The 15,606-nt window shown below is 37.5% G+C and overlaps 1 protein-coding gene across 2 annotated transcripts in view; it reads left to right on the top strand.

Moving 5' to 3' along the window:
* LOC125310148 (alpha-1,3-galactosyltransferase 2-like) overlaps positions 1 to 15,606 on the top strand; it is a 45,629-nt gene that overhangs the window by 25,585 nt on the left and 4,438 nt on the right. For both annotated transcript variants that reach the window (XM_048267322.1, XM_048267323.1), the window contains 2 exons: positions 11,305 to 11,386; positions 12,223 to 12,315. In XM_048267322.1, the coding sequence (XP_048123279.1) occupies positions 11,305 to 11,386; positions 12,223 to 12,315 (175 nt within the window). The remainder of the gene's footprint in view (positions 1 to 11,304; positions 11,387 to 12,222; positions 12,316 to 15,606) is intronic.

Raw genomic sequence — 15,606 nt, 5'->3', positions numbered from 1 at the left:
ATGCTACATACCCAGAAGTTGAAGCTTCTCTCATACAAATTAACATCCCCCAGAATGTCCATACGAAAATGTTCATCATGTAATGTCAACTGTTTAACTAGTTAGACTGATGATGCAAAGTTTGCTAGCAAGTTAGCTATGGCTAAGATGGAGAGTCTGTTTGGGGAATGTGTTGTGTTTGGGCGCATATCGCCATCTAGTGAGGCGGAGTAAAACATTAATACTTTGGCCTATGACAGTGTTTCTCAGACTTTTTCAGTTTCAGGACCACTTAACTAACCCTAGCTAAAAAAAAAAAAAAGATTAGACCTACTTCAACAGTAGCCTATAATTAGTCTTGATAGTATATTTTTACTACCATATTTCTCTTAAGACTCAATCAGGACGATGCAAGATCAGGATCCAGGCTTTATTCTTTTCAATGAGGGGCCAGTGGCCCTCAAGGGAGAGAAGTACATGTTTGTTTCACCCCATCATGGATTTCACCAGATTTTCAGTATTCTCTGACTTCTCTGACTATACAGAAACAGTCTACCATATTTAAAGTTGGTGTGTGGGGGATGTGGCCTTTTGGGTGACGTCAAGTCTGGCCAGCTTCTATTGTCTTTTAATTAAAAACTACCCCCTTTCCTGGGAAGTCCTTCAGAGGCCTGGACATATGCTGTTCTACAAACACTAACATTTCACACCTGGTGATAGGCAAAAGGCTATAGACAGGCAAAAGACAGGCTTTCATTGAATTCAAGGATAAACAAAGGATGCTTGCATACAGACCAAAGACACACACAGGGTACACATGGGTACAAAAATCACAGATGACCATAAGAAGTACGCAGTATGTACATTTACAGAAATGAGGCTGATTCACAACACAGTCTACACAATAGGCCTACTCGCTGAACCACCTTGCTTATTGTCTTTGCACTTTGCTTATTGTGTGGATTCATACTGTATGATTTAAACTGGCATATCTTACATAGACAGTGTTGCAGAACTGTTTTTACATACAAGTTGGTTCAATATTGCAAACAACTCATCTATATTATATTTTACCACGTCTGCTTTCATGGACTACTTGGGATAGCTTGCGGACCACCAGTGATACCGGACCACACTTTGAGAAACACTGGTCTACGAATATGACAGTGGTCCCATCAAATCTTTTACTGTCTATGGTCAAATCCCAGCCGAGCTATAACTGTAGCTCGACTTGCCTGTGCATGTAAACATACTGACTGACAAAAAATCAGAATGAGTAATTATAACAGACGAGTAGCCCTGTGGACACACAATATTGTTGGAAAATTGAGATGTGTGAAACACTATTTGACTCAAATGGTAATCAGAAATAATTTGTTATAAAAAAAAAGACTAAAATGTGTTGACTAAAACTGACTAAGACTAAGATACCTTTAGTTTTCTTTTGACTAAAACTAGACTAAAATGATGAGACTTTTAGTCGACTAAAACTTGACTAACAACAAAAATGATATTTGAATGACTAAATATGACAAAGACTAAAAAGGACATTTTCCCAGAGAAAAGAAAATGTTAAAATGAGAGCTCCTCTCTTTCTCAGTTGTTTCTCCTAGACAATAATGAGATCACAGTGATATAAAAATGAGATTATTGCTTTTGTCTCTGGAGCAAAAGAGTTAAGTTATCTCAGTGTAGACTCCCTTTAATATACAAATGAGATCTCATCAATATTTTAAATAATGCTCAGTGTTGTCTAATTTATACATCTCATATTTTACTCAGGCTGATCCACCAGAGAGCTCTCTCTGTAAACTCATGCAATTCTCATTTCAGATCTTTTTGGTAAATCTCAGATTAGGCTCCATCAGTTCTGTAAAAGAGATCTCTTCACAAGCTTGAACCGTTCTCATTCTAGTCATCTCAGTTTAGTCCTTTTTTGATTTACAAAAGAGATCTCAGCAAAGGCTTATACAATACTCAGACTTGCTCAATTTATATATCTCACATTTTACTCAGGCTTATCCATCAGAAAGCTCTCTAAGTGAACTAATGTAATGCTCATCCAGAACTATTTGTTTTATAAATTAGTCTGATCTGTAAGAGCTCTAGCTGTTGTACAACAATTCTCAAATGATTTTCATTGGCTTATTTGTTTTAATTGCACATATTGTCAAGTTCACATTTGCAAACAGTAGGCCTAACCATGTGATGTGACCACCACACATGACGATGCTCTGACAGACCTCTGAAGTTCGCCTGCAAAAAAGCTACCGTCTATGCCCATATAAGGAGATCACCTGTTAAATTCTGGCGCAGGGGGACGACGAAATCGGAGATGCAGACGTTTTCCTGAACACACTTTTGTCTTCAACCTTTGAGTAGATATTATAATCAATGGTATGTGAAGGCGGCACAATTAGATTTTTGCTACCCCAGAGCTAACTTGCGACTTGTTAGCAAGTTAGAGAAATCAAGTTAGACTCCAGAGGTCTATGATGGTCGGACGTGACAAACTCACGTGCAGAAGACTCCTACCAAAAAAGTCTAGATTTGGCGCCCAGTGAAACCAAGTGAAACGGTGTGTGGGTATGAAGGATTGTGCAGAACTTGCCACCATTTTAAAACTCAGAGAAGGTACATTAACATTTTGGTAATTTGCTAACGTTCTTGCATATTTTTAGACTCAATATATCATTGAACAACCTGACGAAGCAGCACAGAAAGTTAGCTAGCTAGTTAATGTTAGCTACTTGTAAGTTACATCACTGGCTGTGCCGCTTGTATATAAAGCTAACGTTAGACAATTTAACGTTGCTAGCTTACTTTGCCTTATACAGCTTTAGTCTGTATGTTTTGAATGGTGTTAAGCCACGCTGTAGCCAAAATGCACGGAATTTTAAAATGTCTTTGGGATGTCAGTCAAGATGTCGAAGCTAACGTTATTGCCACTGGTTTAAACTGGTTCCAGCTCAATTCCACTGAAAAGAGGCCGGCAGCTCTGGAAGACTACGCTAGACCATCAGATCAAATTGCTGAACAAACAGCGTACCAAAATGGTAAGTATATTTTTCCCCACAATATGTTCTCACTTTTGTTTAACCTGCTATAAATTACAGCATTTTGTAACAGGAGTGAAAGGGCATTCTTGTAACCCAGGTAAACTAGGAAGTAGCAATGTTGCGGTCAAGGGATCGTGAAATAGGCAAGTCAGCATCTGCAGTCATGAATAACTTACCAGTCAACAATTCTTTTGCAATTAATAGAATCTGTAGCATGCAAATCAAACCAGCTATTAGCCTAATATAAAACCATGATATATCTAGGTATGGTGAAGGGTATGTGATGTGGGGTTATCTATCTATCTTTTAATTACAAAAGCCAAGGGAACTTTATCAGGATGCATAGTATCCTGAGTCCATTCAATAACTGGCCTTTAAAAATAAAAATCTGCCTGCCTCTATGGGATTTTTTAACATAGGGGTTCCTTACTTATGCCCCCTGTATTTTAAGGAATAACATTTATTAATTTACGATACCTGGTTCATTCACAAAGAATATTGGTGTGTTTAAAGGTTGGAGTTTTTCCTCATTTTTTAATTGAGGCATTAAGATCAATTTCCAACAGATGATTTATTGTATTCCTCTGGTTGTCTTAACTTATGCACAGTTGATGGTTTTATAAAGACACCCCTACACCAATAAATAGTTCATGTAGACTGTCACACAATGGTAAGTGGAACATTGGCCACAGCTTGTAATAACTTCATTTTTTACCATTCTTTTAACTGTTCACGTTAGAAGATCTTTAAATAAATGTGACAGTTTTGCACAGAAGGACCTCTCTTCTATTCTGAGACAGTTTTTAAAAAGCCAATTTGAAGCACCCTACTAGACAAAGCATATTGAGCAAGCATAGGATATAGGCCCATTCAACAGTGAACTGAGACCACAGAATATTTTCGATTTAAGAAGGCAATATGATTGATCCACCACAATTTAGTTAAGCCGACATGCATTTGCCGTGATGTTCCTGGGTTTCCAGGAGGTCAACAAAAAAAAAACTAAAAAAAATTAAATTAAACTTGTTGATTAATGGGTTTTTATTTCAAATTTTATTTTGAGTTCACGTTAAGATCTTTAAAAAGCCAAGGCTACTCAGGCCTTATTTCTCCTCATTTGAATGTTGCCTTTTAGGCTACTTAATTTCATTAAACATTTAGGAATTTCCCCTTGGGGATCAATAAAGTATCTATCTATCTATCTATCTATCTATCTATCTATCTATCTACAACTAGGCTCCATCCATCCATCCTAATATTATATATACACAGTGGCGATTCTAGACATTTTTAACAAGGGTGGCACTAGGTGAGGCACTGATTCAAGGGTGGCATGAGGCAAAACATCCAGATAAACAGAAACAGGCTCAAGATGTGAAATTAGCACAAATACATTAGGGAAACCAGATGCAAACACCATACTCATAAATTGAAGGACAAAAAACACAAATACCTTACTCTCACATAAAATGTCTTTGTATTTGAATAAAATTTAATACAAACATATTAAAGTTAATTATCTAAGTTGTCACTGGGTTATGCTGTTCTAAAACAAATTCCATCATGGGGACATTAAAATATAATCAATTTTATTATATTACTGTAAATGAAGATATACAAAATATACTCATCCAAGACATTTCCCCATTCTATGGCCATCTATTTTTGTAGCTGTTACAATAATTTGACCTGCTTTTTTTGTCTATTTGTTTATTTTCTCAAGAAACTTGAGGTTGGTATGAAGGAGTGTATTGTGTATGTGAGCAATTTCATCTTCCTGAATCTCAATATTATGATAACAAGTCTGGGCAAATTATTAATTACATTTTCACATGGGGTAACTTGTTGCAGGGCAACCATAACCGGTTCCATGTCTTCCGATTAGATGATTAATCATCAGTTTCTTGAGAACTTTAAAGTTCTCAAGAAACTTGAGGTTGGTATGAAGGAGTGTATTGTGGATGTGTGCAAACATTGTGCACGTTGCACATGGTGCAACTTCTTGCAGGGCAACCACATAACCGGGTTCCATGTGTTTTGAACTTCCATGTGTTTGAATTGGATGACTAAAGTTCTCAAGAAACTTATCTACCTGAATCTCAATATTCTGATCACAACAACTCTGGGCAAATTACAAGTCAGCACCAGTGCTGCATTCATTGGCACTTTTATAATCACATCACCAAAAGTAGGTTATTGGTTTTACCAAAATAATTTTTTTTAAACTACAAACCTATAAAGTATTTTGATACAAAATATGATGCCATTTTTTTTCCAACTAAATAAAATAAAAATGACAACATACTATTTTGTATTTTACATACATGTATCAGACATACTGCCTATCCCTGGCTGTTGGCTGCAGCAACTCAAGCTAGGTAGTACTGATTGTTTTGTGTTTGTTTTGTGTTTATGTTAGTTTTGATCCAATTTGACAGCTTTGCTATGTTGCCCACCCAAAATTTCTACCAGCCCACCCAAATATAGTAGCCTAGCCTAGGTTAGAACCAGCCCTGCCCTGCATGGAGACATATTTTACGATAATAATGGAGAAAATGTTAGCAAAACTTTAGGTTTTGTTAACGGAATCTCCGACCCTCATTCATCTATTTGCTAACAGCCCACATTCTGCCTTCAATCCAGCGAGACAAGTGAAATAAATGTTTTTTTTTTTTTAAAGCTGTCATCGTCATAGGGCACGATATTTAGGCTACCTCTGTTAAGCCTACACAAAGTTGCGTATAAGGAGTATTTCCTGATCGGGAAACCTTTCGTTCAAGAGAGTTCAATTGTGCCGCAGGGCCAATAAAGGCAAGTGTGTTTGCCACTTACATTTCTGACGTCTGACACTTCACACTGCTGCAAGTGCATCAAGAAAGGTCCCGCCTTACACCATGTTAATGGCCAATCGTAGACTAGGATTTGGGGTGGCACCTGGGGTGGCCAATCAAATCTCAAGGGTGGCCTGTGCCACCCGGAGCCACCCCTCTGGCTCCGCCCCTGTATATATATTATACATACATACATATACATAGCCTAAACATTATGATGCTCCGGACCTTTGCTTGAGGAAATTTTCCGTAACGACCTCGCTGAAGATTAATTGAATACCCCTGGTGTATACTGTATTTTCTGTATTTTGTTTTTGTTCTTGACAATTGTCAGTGTCTCTTGAGTGATCAGAGCTAAATGTTTTGGGCTAATTTAGATGTAATATTGAGTCATTGTCTTTGATTTACCGGATTGACCCTAAAGCACTCCTTGTTTACAAATCACTTAAAGGACAAATCCGGTATGAATTGATCCATAGCTCTTGTTGGAAATCACTGTGTGCTGTTCATAGGAAAAAGAAAATGTGGCACAGCCAATTCTGAGTTATGGACAGGGAAGTATAGCCCAGAGCCGTATAGAAGTACTTTTGGTATTCCTGACATAATGCAGGGTAGCCGCGGGGTCTTAAAAGTCTTTAAACGGTCTTAAATGTCATGTTCCTTAATTAAGGTCTGAAAAAGTCTTAAATTCCGTTGCCAAAGTCTTAATTTTTTAAACGAAGGTCTTCAATTTTAATTATACTAGCCTGCAAGCAAGGTGAAATGGGGGGAAAAACTAGCCTGGCGGGCCATCCTATATCATTGAAATGTATAGTCTGGAATCAAGCCATTCACCTCGCTTAATCCAAGGGGCGGGCAGAGAATTGTCTTTCAAACTGCCTAGGCATGCAATAGGCCAGCGCTACGACCATATCCGTATCCGGTCGGCAAAACGGCAAATACATCCTTCTTGAAAAGGAATGACTTAAGTGCATTGTGTTGCTCAACTTTCAAAGAAAAGCACAAGTCCAACTCCTCCAAAGTTGACGCCAACGCCCGATTCAAACAACCGCTCTTCGTTTGCCATAGCCACCTTCCTTGTTGTTCACTGTCGCGGGACTGTCGCCATCCTGTTAAGCCCGCCTTTAAGACTCTCTAACAAAATAGAGCACTGTGATTGGATGGCGTCCACGGCGTCAGCCAATAGAAATCCCTATGGTTTGATACTAGGCGTACAGGCTGAGCAAATTAATTTGCCGCCGCTTAGGGTGCGATCTAGATTTCTAGGCTAGGAAAAACAACAACAATGTGAAAATTCAACAGTGGGTTGATTAACGCCAGAGATCGTCTAATTTAGTGTTGCACGCGTGCACCGATACTACAAAAGTGTTGCAATAGCTATTAGCAGTTGTCACAATACCTAATTTTATTAGTATCAATACTTTTAAGAATGACCGTGTTCTTGTTTGTGTGCACAAGGCATGCTTCTAGTGCCTCCTCCCAAGCCTGTGGCTGTCGTCTTTTCTCCTCACACACATATGCTAGCTGGCTGTCGTGCCATAAACAGCGAGACATGGCTGCTAGTTTAGCTTAAGTGATTCTGTGGTAACACATAATAATAGGCTAATATCAAGTTGATTTGCTCACTTGCACCTCTCAACTTTGTGTTGCTAACCTACCTAGGCTATGAGATGTACGTAGGTCTACTATTGGGTTTAATGTCATTTAGAAATAGGCAGCGCAACCTTTGCAAACTTTTACATCTGGAGAGAGCTCCTTGCTAACTAATTCTGCTAGCTCAGGTCATGTATGTCATTCGTAATTAGTGCTAAAATCATTATTGAACATGATCCCTTCTATGAACTTGATAGTTTTTTTATTTACATTTATTTTATCTAATGACAGACAACAATGAATTGCATCCACATATCCTTATGCATTATGTGCAACTATTATTCACTAGCCTAAAACCGTGAGACTGAAGGCTACAGTAATTACTCACGTATTTCTTAAAGTGACAAACACTCAATTACACCTAGGCCTACACACCACATTAAAATTTGCCTAGGTGTAATAGTTTAAAAATAAATATTAAGTATTCAAATGACTAAATATGTTTAGCAATTAAGCAGATTAATAGTAATTATGCAGATTAAAAAATACTATACATTAACTGTACACTTTATATGAATTCGAAGGTATATGAAAAAGAAACATATGAAATAAGCCATAATTTTCCGTGTGTGTGGAAAGAGTCAAGCAGAATCTAGGATGCCCACTGGTGTGAATGATAACACTATATTCAATATTACTGATGATGTCAAGGTGGTCTAGGCCCCCAAATCAAATACATTTTTTAAGAATTATCGAAGAAGTATCGAAATCGCAATTCTTGATGTGGTATCGGTATCGAAACAATAATTTTGGTATCGTGGCCACTACACTAGTCTAATTTCTTAGGATATCATAAAAACAATACTTTGGGTTTTCGCGACCGCAGCAATGAATCAACATAATCAGTCGAAAGGAGAGGACAGCACATCATGGGGAAGTGTTGTTTTAATTGTCATTATGGATTTGATCTGGTGTTTTACAACTGCATAATGGGTGTGATGTAGGTCTTAATTTTCATGTAAGTGGTCTTAAAAAAAGTCTTATTTGGGGTGGTCAAACCTGGGGAAACCCTGTAATGGAAAGAAGATACCGAAGGCTTTTTTGCCATATTGAGTCAGCTTTACTTTCTTGTCCATAACTTGTCTAGGTTATGACACATTTTATTGTTCTTTGTCCTTTGGACAGTGCCTGGTGAGCTCGAACAACAAGGCTTTGAATCAGTTTACACCAGATTTGCCCTTCAATGAGACTGTGTGACATGTTCCAGCAATACTCATCACTTAAACCTCACTGATCACAGGAGAAATGTTCCTGTTGAAACCCACTATCAGAACTAAACAAGGCAACGCTGCATTTAGTTGTTATCGCGTTCTGACTATGGAGCCAGCTCCCAGATGACAAAAAAAAATTGCCCAAATTACTTTTTTGACATCAGGACTCTGAACTAAACTATTTTCAGATGCCATTTTTTTTTTTTCTTAGTCCAACCAAAACAAGGTTTTGCCTAGTGGCAAGCTGGATAGGGGTTAATCCTAGTCTGACAATACAGTTTACTCACTAGATGAGGTGAGGGAATTCAACAAACTTGTTTAAGCTTGACAAATATATCAATACAATCTGTTTTTCAATTGGGCAACATATAGCAAATGTGAGTGGTAGCTATCACATCCCCCATTCTGTGTTTAAGTGATTAATAAGGTGTGTCTGATCTGTATCAAAATTCCCACAGTTATGAAAGCAGACGGTCAAACAAATGTCTTACTTTGTATTTTTGAGTGGCTCACAAACTAACAATGTTCTATTTTCTGCTCTTCTCTCCCTCCTCCCTTTGGTTGGTTCCACCACCAGGATAAAAAGATGAGATTGACCAGCCCACGCTTTCATCCACCATTGTACACAGTATGGCACGCTTTGGCACAAGTTCAGTTTGTTTATGTTATTGTTTATTAGTTCATTTCTCTATGTTGTATGATTTATAGATAGACTTAAATTGTCATTGTGCAGTTGGTCTGTACAATGCAATTTGCTTGTGCAGCTTTTAAAAATAATACTCACATACACACTCACACACACAAAAAAAAATAAAAATAAGAATACACAATTTTTAAAAAGAACATATCAAGGCATTAACATGCTTCCATTGCTTGAAGTCCATTTTAAAGTGCAACTGTGCAAGCTCCCATTGCTTAAAGTCCATTTTAAAAAAGTACAACTGTTTTGCTTTTTGTTTTATAAAATAAAAGTTTGAAATGCTATGGAGTGCCCTATTTTTTGACCCTCAAACTGATATCTCAATTGTAACTCCTACTTCTCAAGAGTTTCTCATTGCAATGTCTCCTCATTTGCTCTATTATTTCTCCTAAGGAGAAACAAGTTGTAAATGAGACTACACTCATATAAGAGATCCCCCGTATTTCTCCTGCTTCTCAAACTAATATATCTTATGTGACTCCATCTGCTCTATTATTTCTCCTAAGGAGAAACAAGTTGTAAATGAGACTACACTCAAACATATACAGTAAGAGATCTCCTGTACTTCTCCTGCTTCTCAAACTAATATCTCTTATGTGACTCCTACTTGTCTTATTGCTATGTGTCTCATCTTTTGCTTGTTTTATTTCTCCTAAGGCAAAATTAGGAGAAATAATTGTGACAAAAGTAATACTTAAATGATCCTTAAAAGAGAATCACCATTTTGCCTCCTTAGCAACAGAAGGGATACAAATGAGAAGCAAAAGTTTCCTCTGGGTTGTCACAAGACTAAGACTAAGACTAAATTAAAAATGGGTGACAAAATTAACACTAGCACCACCATTGAAAAAGCTGTTGGTAGCATCGGCTAACTAGCGCCAGATTTTGGAGTGCAGGGGACAAGCCGAGATGGGCTATGAGATATACGTTCACACTCGGTATCATGTTTCAACACACTTTAGGTCAATATCACACCGGAATTCTCTTTTAATATTGTGCTATAAATGTGGCACAAACAATGTTAGAGTTGTGGACTATAGCCATAGTTTGAATGGAGCTGGCAAAATATTATGAATACCATGTAGACAATGCTCTTAAAGTGGCAGTGCACCATTTATAAATTACTTAAACAAGATCAAATCGTTATATTAATTAATATGAATTAATTAATAAAAACAAATTAATATTAATATAGGTGCACAAAGCACAGTTCTGCTTATGACGTACTAACAGAGCGTTGACGAAAATATAACCACAAGCCCGTCTAAAAACCAATGCTGACTGGCCATTCCCAAATTTTCTCCATCGCAGGAAGCCACACTGATCTGCGAGTGGAAAAATGGAGCTTGCGAGATCAGGATGGTCTCAAGGCTAGTAGATCTACAGGGTGCTTATCAAAATGGCCATCTAGGTCATCAATGAAAACACTAAAGAACTGAGGCACTCCAGTTATAAAAAAAATGAAGAGCCTTTATTAAATACTGATTACGTGCCTACGTGTTTCAACTTAGTTGTATCCAGAATTTTATAAAGGCTATTCATTTTTCATTCAAAAGTTCTTTTGTTTTTTCATCGACCGCTCCAAGATTTTTTGGATTGTCAAACTTATAGTAGACCCAGTCAGACTCTAAAGCAAGTGTATCATTTTGGCTGGTCTAATAACTAGCTCTTTTTTGTTTTCCTTTGCATCCTTTTTTAAGAATTAATAAGGATAATTTACAAAATTGACCAAAGAAGGGACTGAGAAACTCAGTGTACAATACTTTATTCTCTCACATACAGTAAAAGGATTTTGATTAATTATTTTTTACATTTTGTGTAGGCAATACAGTAAGATGCATTTCTTCATCACTCCTTTTTATACCCCTCAGGAACATCTGCTCTCATAAAAAAAGTCTTGGTGCTAAGCCTACCTACACTTTTCTTTGTCTACCACATACCATACTCTATAAGGTAAGCTGTCAATTTTCTATCAGCTGAAACACCCTATGTCTCACTCTCAGTTTCATAATGACTGTGTTTTTAGATGTATATTACAGGGAGCAATAGAGATATAGACCGAATTAGTCACAAACAAGATAATCCAGTCCATAGCCTTAAATGAAAACAACATGTTATAAACAGCAAAAATATTATTTCACTTATTATCTTATATTATTTATATTATATTATTAACTTATTGCACATGCAAAGGTTTGGCTTTCTTTTGGTGGGTCTACAGGAAATGGCATGTTTCTAAGTTTACACCTGCTATACAAATAAAATTACTTATTGAAAATATTTAGTGATAAAACAATGAAATGTGTTTCCTTTGTGAGTTCAGACAAAAACTTCCATATTCATTAGGTCCAATATTCCAATATGTGGTTTAATGTTCTGCATTTCTCATTAGTAAGTCACTTTGACATTAAACTCCTATACTTTATGACCCTGTCTGTCCCAACCATAATGTAAGACGCAAGGGTTGACATCACTTCTTGTTATTTGGTTTGCGTCAAATGTCTTTGGCATCAATGATTAGGGTAGCCTGAATGTCTACAGACTCTGCCACTGTTACTACTATTATGATTATATATTCTTTGCTGTTACTTAAACCCTGGATAATTCTGTGTCAAGTCAGATACACATATTCTGGAGTGCATTGTGTGTGTGCCTTTCTCCTACAGCCAAATTAAACTCTGCATCTTGATTGTACTTCTCCATGACTGGATCTTGTGTCTCACTTTGATATGCCATATTTTACCAGCATGTTTAATTTGCTTTTTATGATAATCTGTGTTTGGATTTAGGTTCCTTGAGGGCTTGATTCCTATGGGTAAATGTGAGTTATCCCATGCAGACATGAAGCTAGACAATGCTGGGGACAAAGGTCTTAACTTTGGGTAGGTGGATGATGGTTCAGCCATTACATGAGATATCATAAACATGTTGTGTCCTACATCATGTTGTGTAATGTTAAATAGGTTTGGTTGCTGATTGGCCAGAGTAAAATCCCTTAACTACAGCACAAGGAAGTTAACACTGTTCCTGTGTATACGAAAATGTACATTTTACGTGAATCAGACACTGTACATGTTAAACAGAGATACACTAAAGCACTTATTAGGATTACATGTGCAATGAAGCAGAGGTGTAAAAGTCTGACAGAAATAAAAGTTCTACCATGCATTGGTTCTTCTACCTGTGCACTTAACACAGGTGATTTCACTAATTACTTATCTGGCTTAGGAGTTGTGCTAATTAATTAGTGGGTTTGATCCAGCAAGACCACAGCATGGGCCACTATTGTTCTTCTTAAGTTTACTTTATTTGTTAGTGGGTTGGAGCAAGCCCACTATTCTTCTTAAGTTTACTTTATTTATTAGTGGGTTTGATCCAGCAAGACCACAGCGCCCACTAAAGGTCATGTAAAAAAAGACATGCGCGAAGCGCTGTCTCATCTTTTTTTTTAAAGCCAAACCATGTTTATATAGATCATAAAAAAAAAGAAAAAAAAAGGATTTTCTCAATCCATTCAGCTCGTTTCAAACCTAGTCATGTACATATTACAATATTGAGAAACACACATTCATACAGATATTATGCACATCCACGCAACATTCAAGTTAAGATACTCGTCATTGCCCGGCAAGAAGTCCACAAACATTTCAATTGTCTTGGCAAGATCTGTAGAGCTTACAAACGTTAACTTATTATTGGTTCTGTATGCTATTTAAAGCCGACCTAACAATGAGTCCCTTCATGACGGTGTGTTGCAATGCATTCTGGGTGCATGAGGGTATCTACATGTAAACCGAAGCATTGAGAACTGTGTTTGGATATTACTTGGCAGTCTGAATCAGAATTACCTTAGCTCTCAGTAAGTTACAGTTTATTATAGTAATGTGATTTACATAAAGTAGTAAACAACAGTGATGTTAAACGTGTCAACAAGTTAGATTCTATCCCACAAGCCACAATAGGGAACGTTCAAGTAAGCGTTAGCACATATACAAACCATTAATGTTAGCTAACATGCTAAGCATTGAAAATGAATGCGTTAGCAATAGCCACTGCTTTTTTTGAGCTGACAAGCGTTAAAATGCGTGGAAATGCGTTAAAAACGTAATCAGCCAAATTGACTCACTTCTTAAGACCCTTGGTATGGTGTTACAACGATGTGGAGTCGAAATGTAAATTGTTGGTAACGTTATGGTTTTAATGTAGACCAACCGCAATTTTGCAATGAAGTGAATGGAGTCATTTTAGGTACTACTTTCACGAGGTCTGTAGTTCTGTCAAAATGTATCTTATCTTCGAACAGACTACATGGTTATCTTCCTTAGACTTCGTAGATGTAGTTACTACAATATGGAGGCGAAATTCGAAGTGTAAATATGGTTTTAATTTGTAAACAGAACAACCGCGATTTTGCGAGCTAGAAAAAAGTATTTGAATGAATGAATAGTTACTGCTTTTCTGAGGGCTGGCGTTCTCATAAAATCGATGTAATCTTTGAAAAGACTACCTGGTTATCTTCCTTAGACTTCGTAGATGTAGTTACTACAATTTAGAGTCAAAATTCGAAGTGCAAATATGGTTTAAATGTGTGAACAAGACGCCTGATGTTTAAAATATGTTAATGAATGGGCACAGTATTATTGTGTACAGTAATGGGCTATCAGTAGTTAGTATGTAAACAGTTAATGTGTTATGTGATTTACATAAACTAGTAAACAACAGAAATGTTAAAAGCTGGTATTTCCTGAATTCTTACATTCAGGCATTCAAATGAAATGTAATTAAATAGCATATATACAGTATATACTCTATCAGTGTATGATGCTTGCATGAGGGAAACATCCCAAAACAACGGCACCCATATAATTGCTGTTGTTTTGAGAAGTATTTCTCATGCAAGCATCATGCAACAATGCGAAAACAATGAAACTATTGTAGGCCTAATTATATTTTACATTAGTAAAGCAGTACTCTGATGTGCATGCTTTCACAAACTTTTGTGAACAATCTTGGCACTTTAAACATTGACTGTTTTGAAGTGCATGTATAGCAATATAGTATAAAAATAATAATAATTGTGATATCATTACAATTTGATGGGGGGTGGGAGGAGGGGGTGGGTTCATGTAGGTGGGCCCTATGACCCCAAAGTATACCTTGACTGGGCCTCAGGTCACAGAAGTTTGAGAAAGGCTGATGTAGACGACAAAGCAGCAAGGAGGCGTCGTGTGATCATTTAAACAAGTTTTAGGACAAGGTCGATGAGGGTGGGAAAAATCGTACATTTCTGTGCAAACTTTGCCCGCACTTCAGTCACATTCAGTCACATTGTCTTTTAAGAAAATGCAGTCCATTTTTCGGTTTCAGCAGCCAACAACCTCAGAACTGACCCTTCAGGCCTCTCAGGAGGCGCTGGCCTTCTAACCTAGCGACCACCTTAGCAACCAGCATGATTGCCCTAGCAACCAGCATAGCAACCACGTTATTTATGCGTTTTTAGCTTATTGGATGTTGCGTTAATGCAGATAACTTTTTGATCCGTGTGCCCGATTTTCATAAATGAGGTACCGTTGGAATCCTTGGATGAGTTCCATGCCCTGATCAAACCCACTCTTGCAGTTCCTGGAACCGCAATTCCTAGTTTATTTATTATTCCTGTTCACCCACTTTTTGTACTTACTGCTCCTATCGATGCGGTTCAAACTCCAAAATTCAGGCCCGAACCGGTGTAGGGTGCTTGTTACTTTCGTGTTGCTGGTCCTTGTCGTTTTCACGTTATTCCCGTTTTTCAATTTTTCCATTCCATTGAAATGAATGGCGGAATGTTTCAGGATTCTAATTTCGATTATGACATCACAGCTCTAATTGTTTAAGCTTGCACCTGGCAGAGTTCTAAGCCATCTGGCAGAGCTCTAATGGGCTGGGCTGGGCTGTCTGTATATGAAGGTGTGTGCATGTAACTTTTGACCCGTATGTCCGATTTTCATAAATGAGGTACCGTTGGAATCCTTGGATGAGGCCGCGTTCCATGCCCCTGATCAAACCCACTCTTGCAGTTCCTCGGAACCGCAATTCTAGTTTATTTATTATTCCTGTTCACCCACTTTTTGTACTAACTACTGCTCCTAGACCGTTTGAGCTATCGATGCGGTTCAAACTCCAAAAATTCAGAC

The sequence above is a fragment of the Alosa alosa genome, chromosome 17 (assembly GCF_017589495.1).
Source record: "Alosa alosa isolate M-15738 ecotype Scorff River chromosome 17, AALO_Geno_1.1, whole genome shotgun sequence".
Classification (NCBI taxonomy): domain Eukaryota; kingdom Metazoa; phylum Chordata; class Actinopteri; order Clupeiformes; family Clupeidae; genus Alosa; species Alosa alosa.
This window is presented reverse-complemented; position numbering and strand designations above follow the sequence as displayed.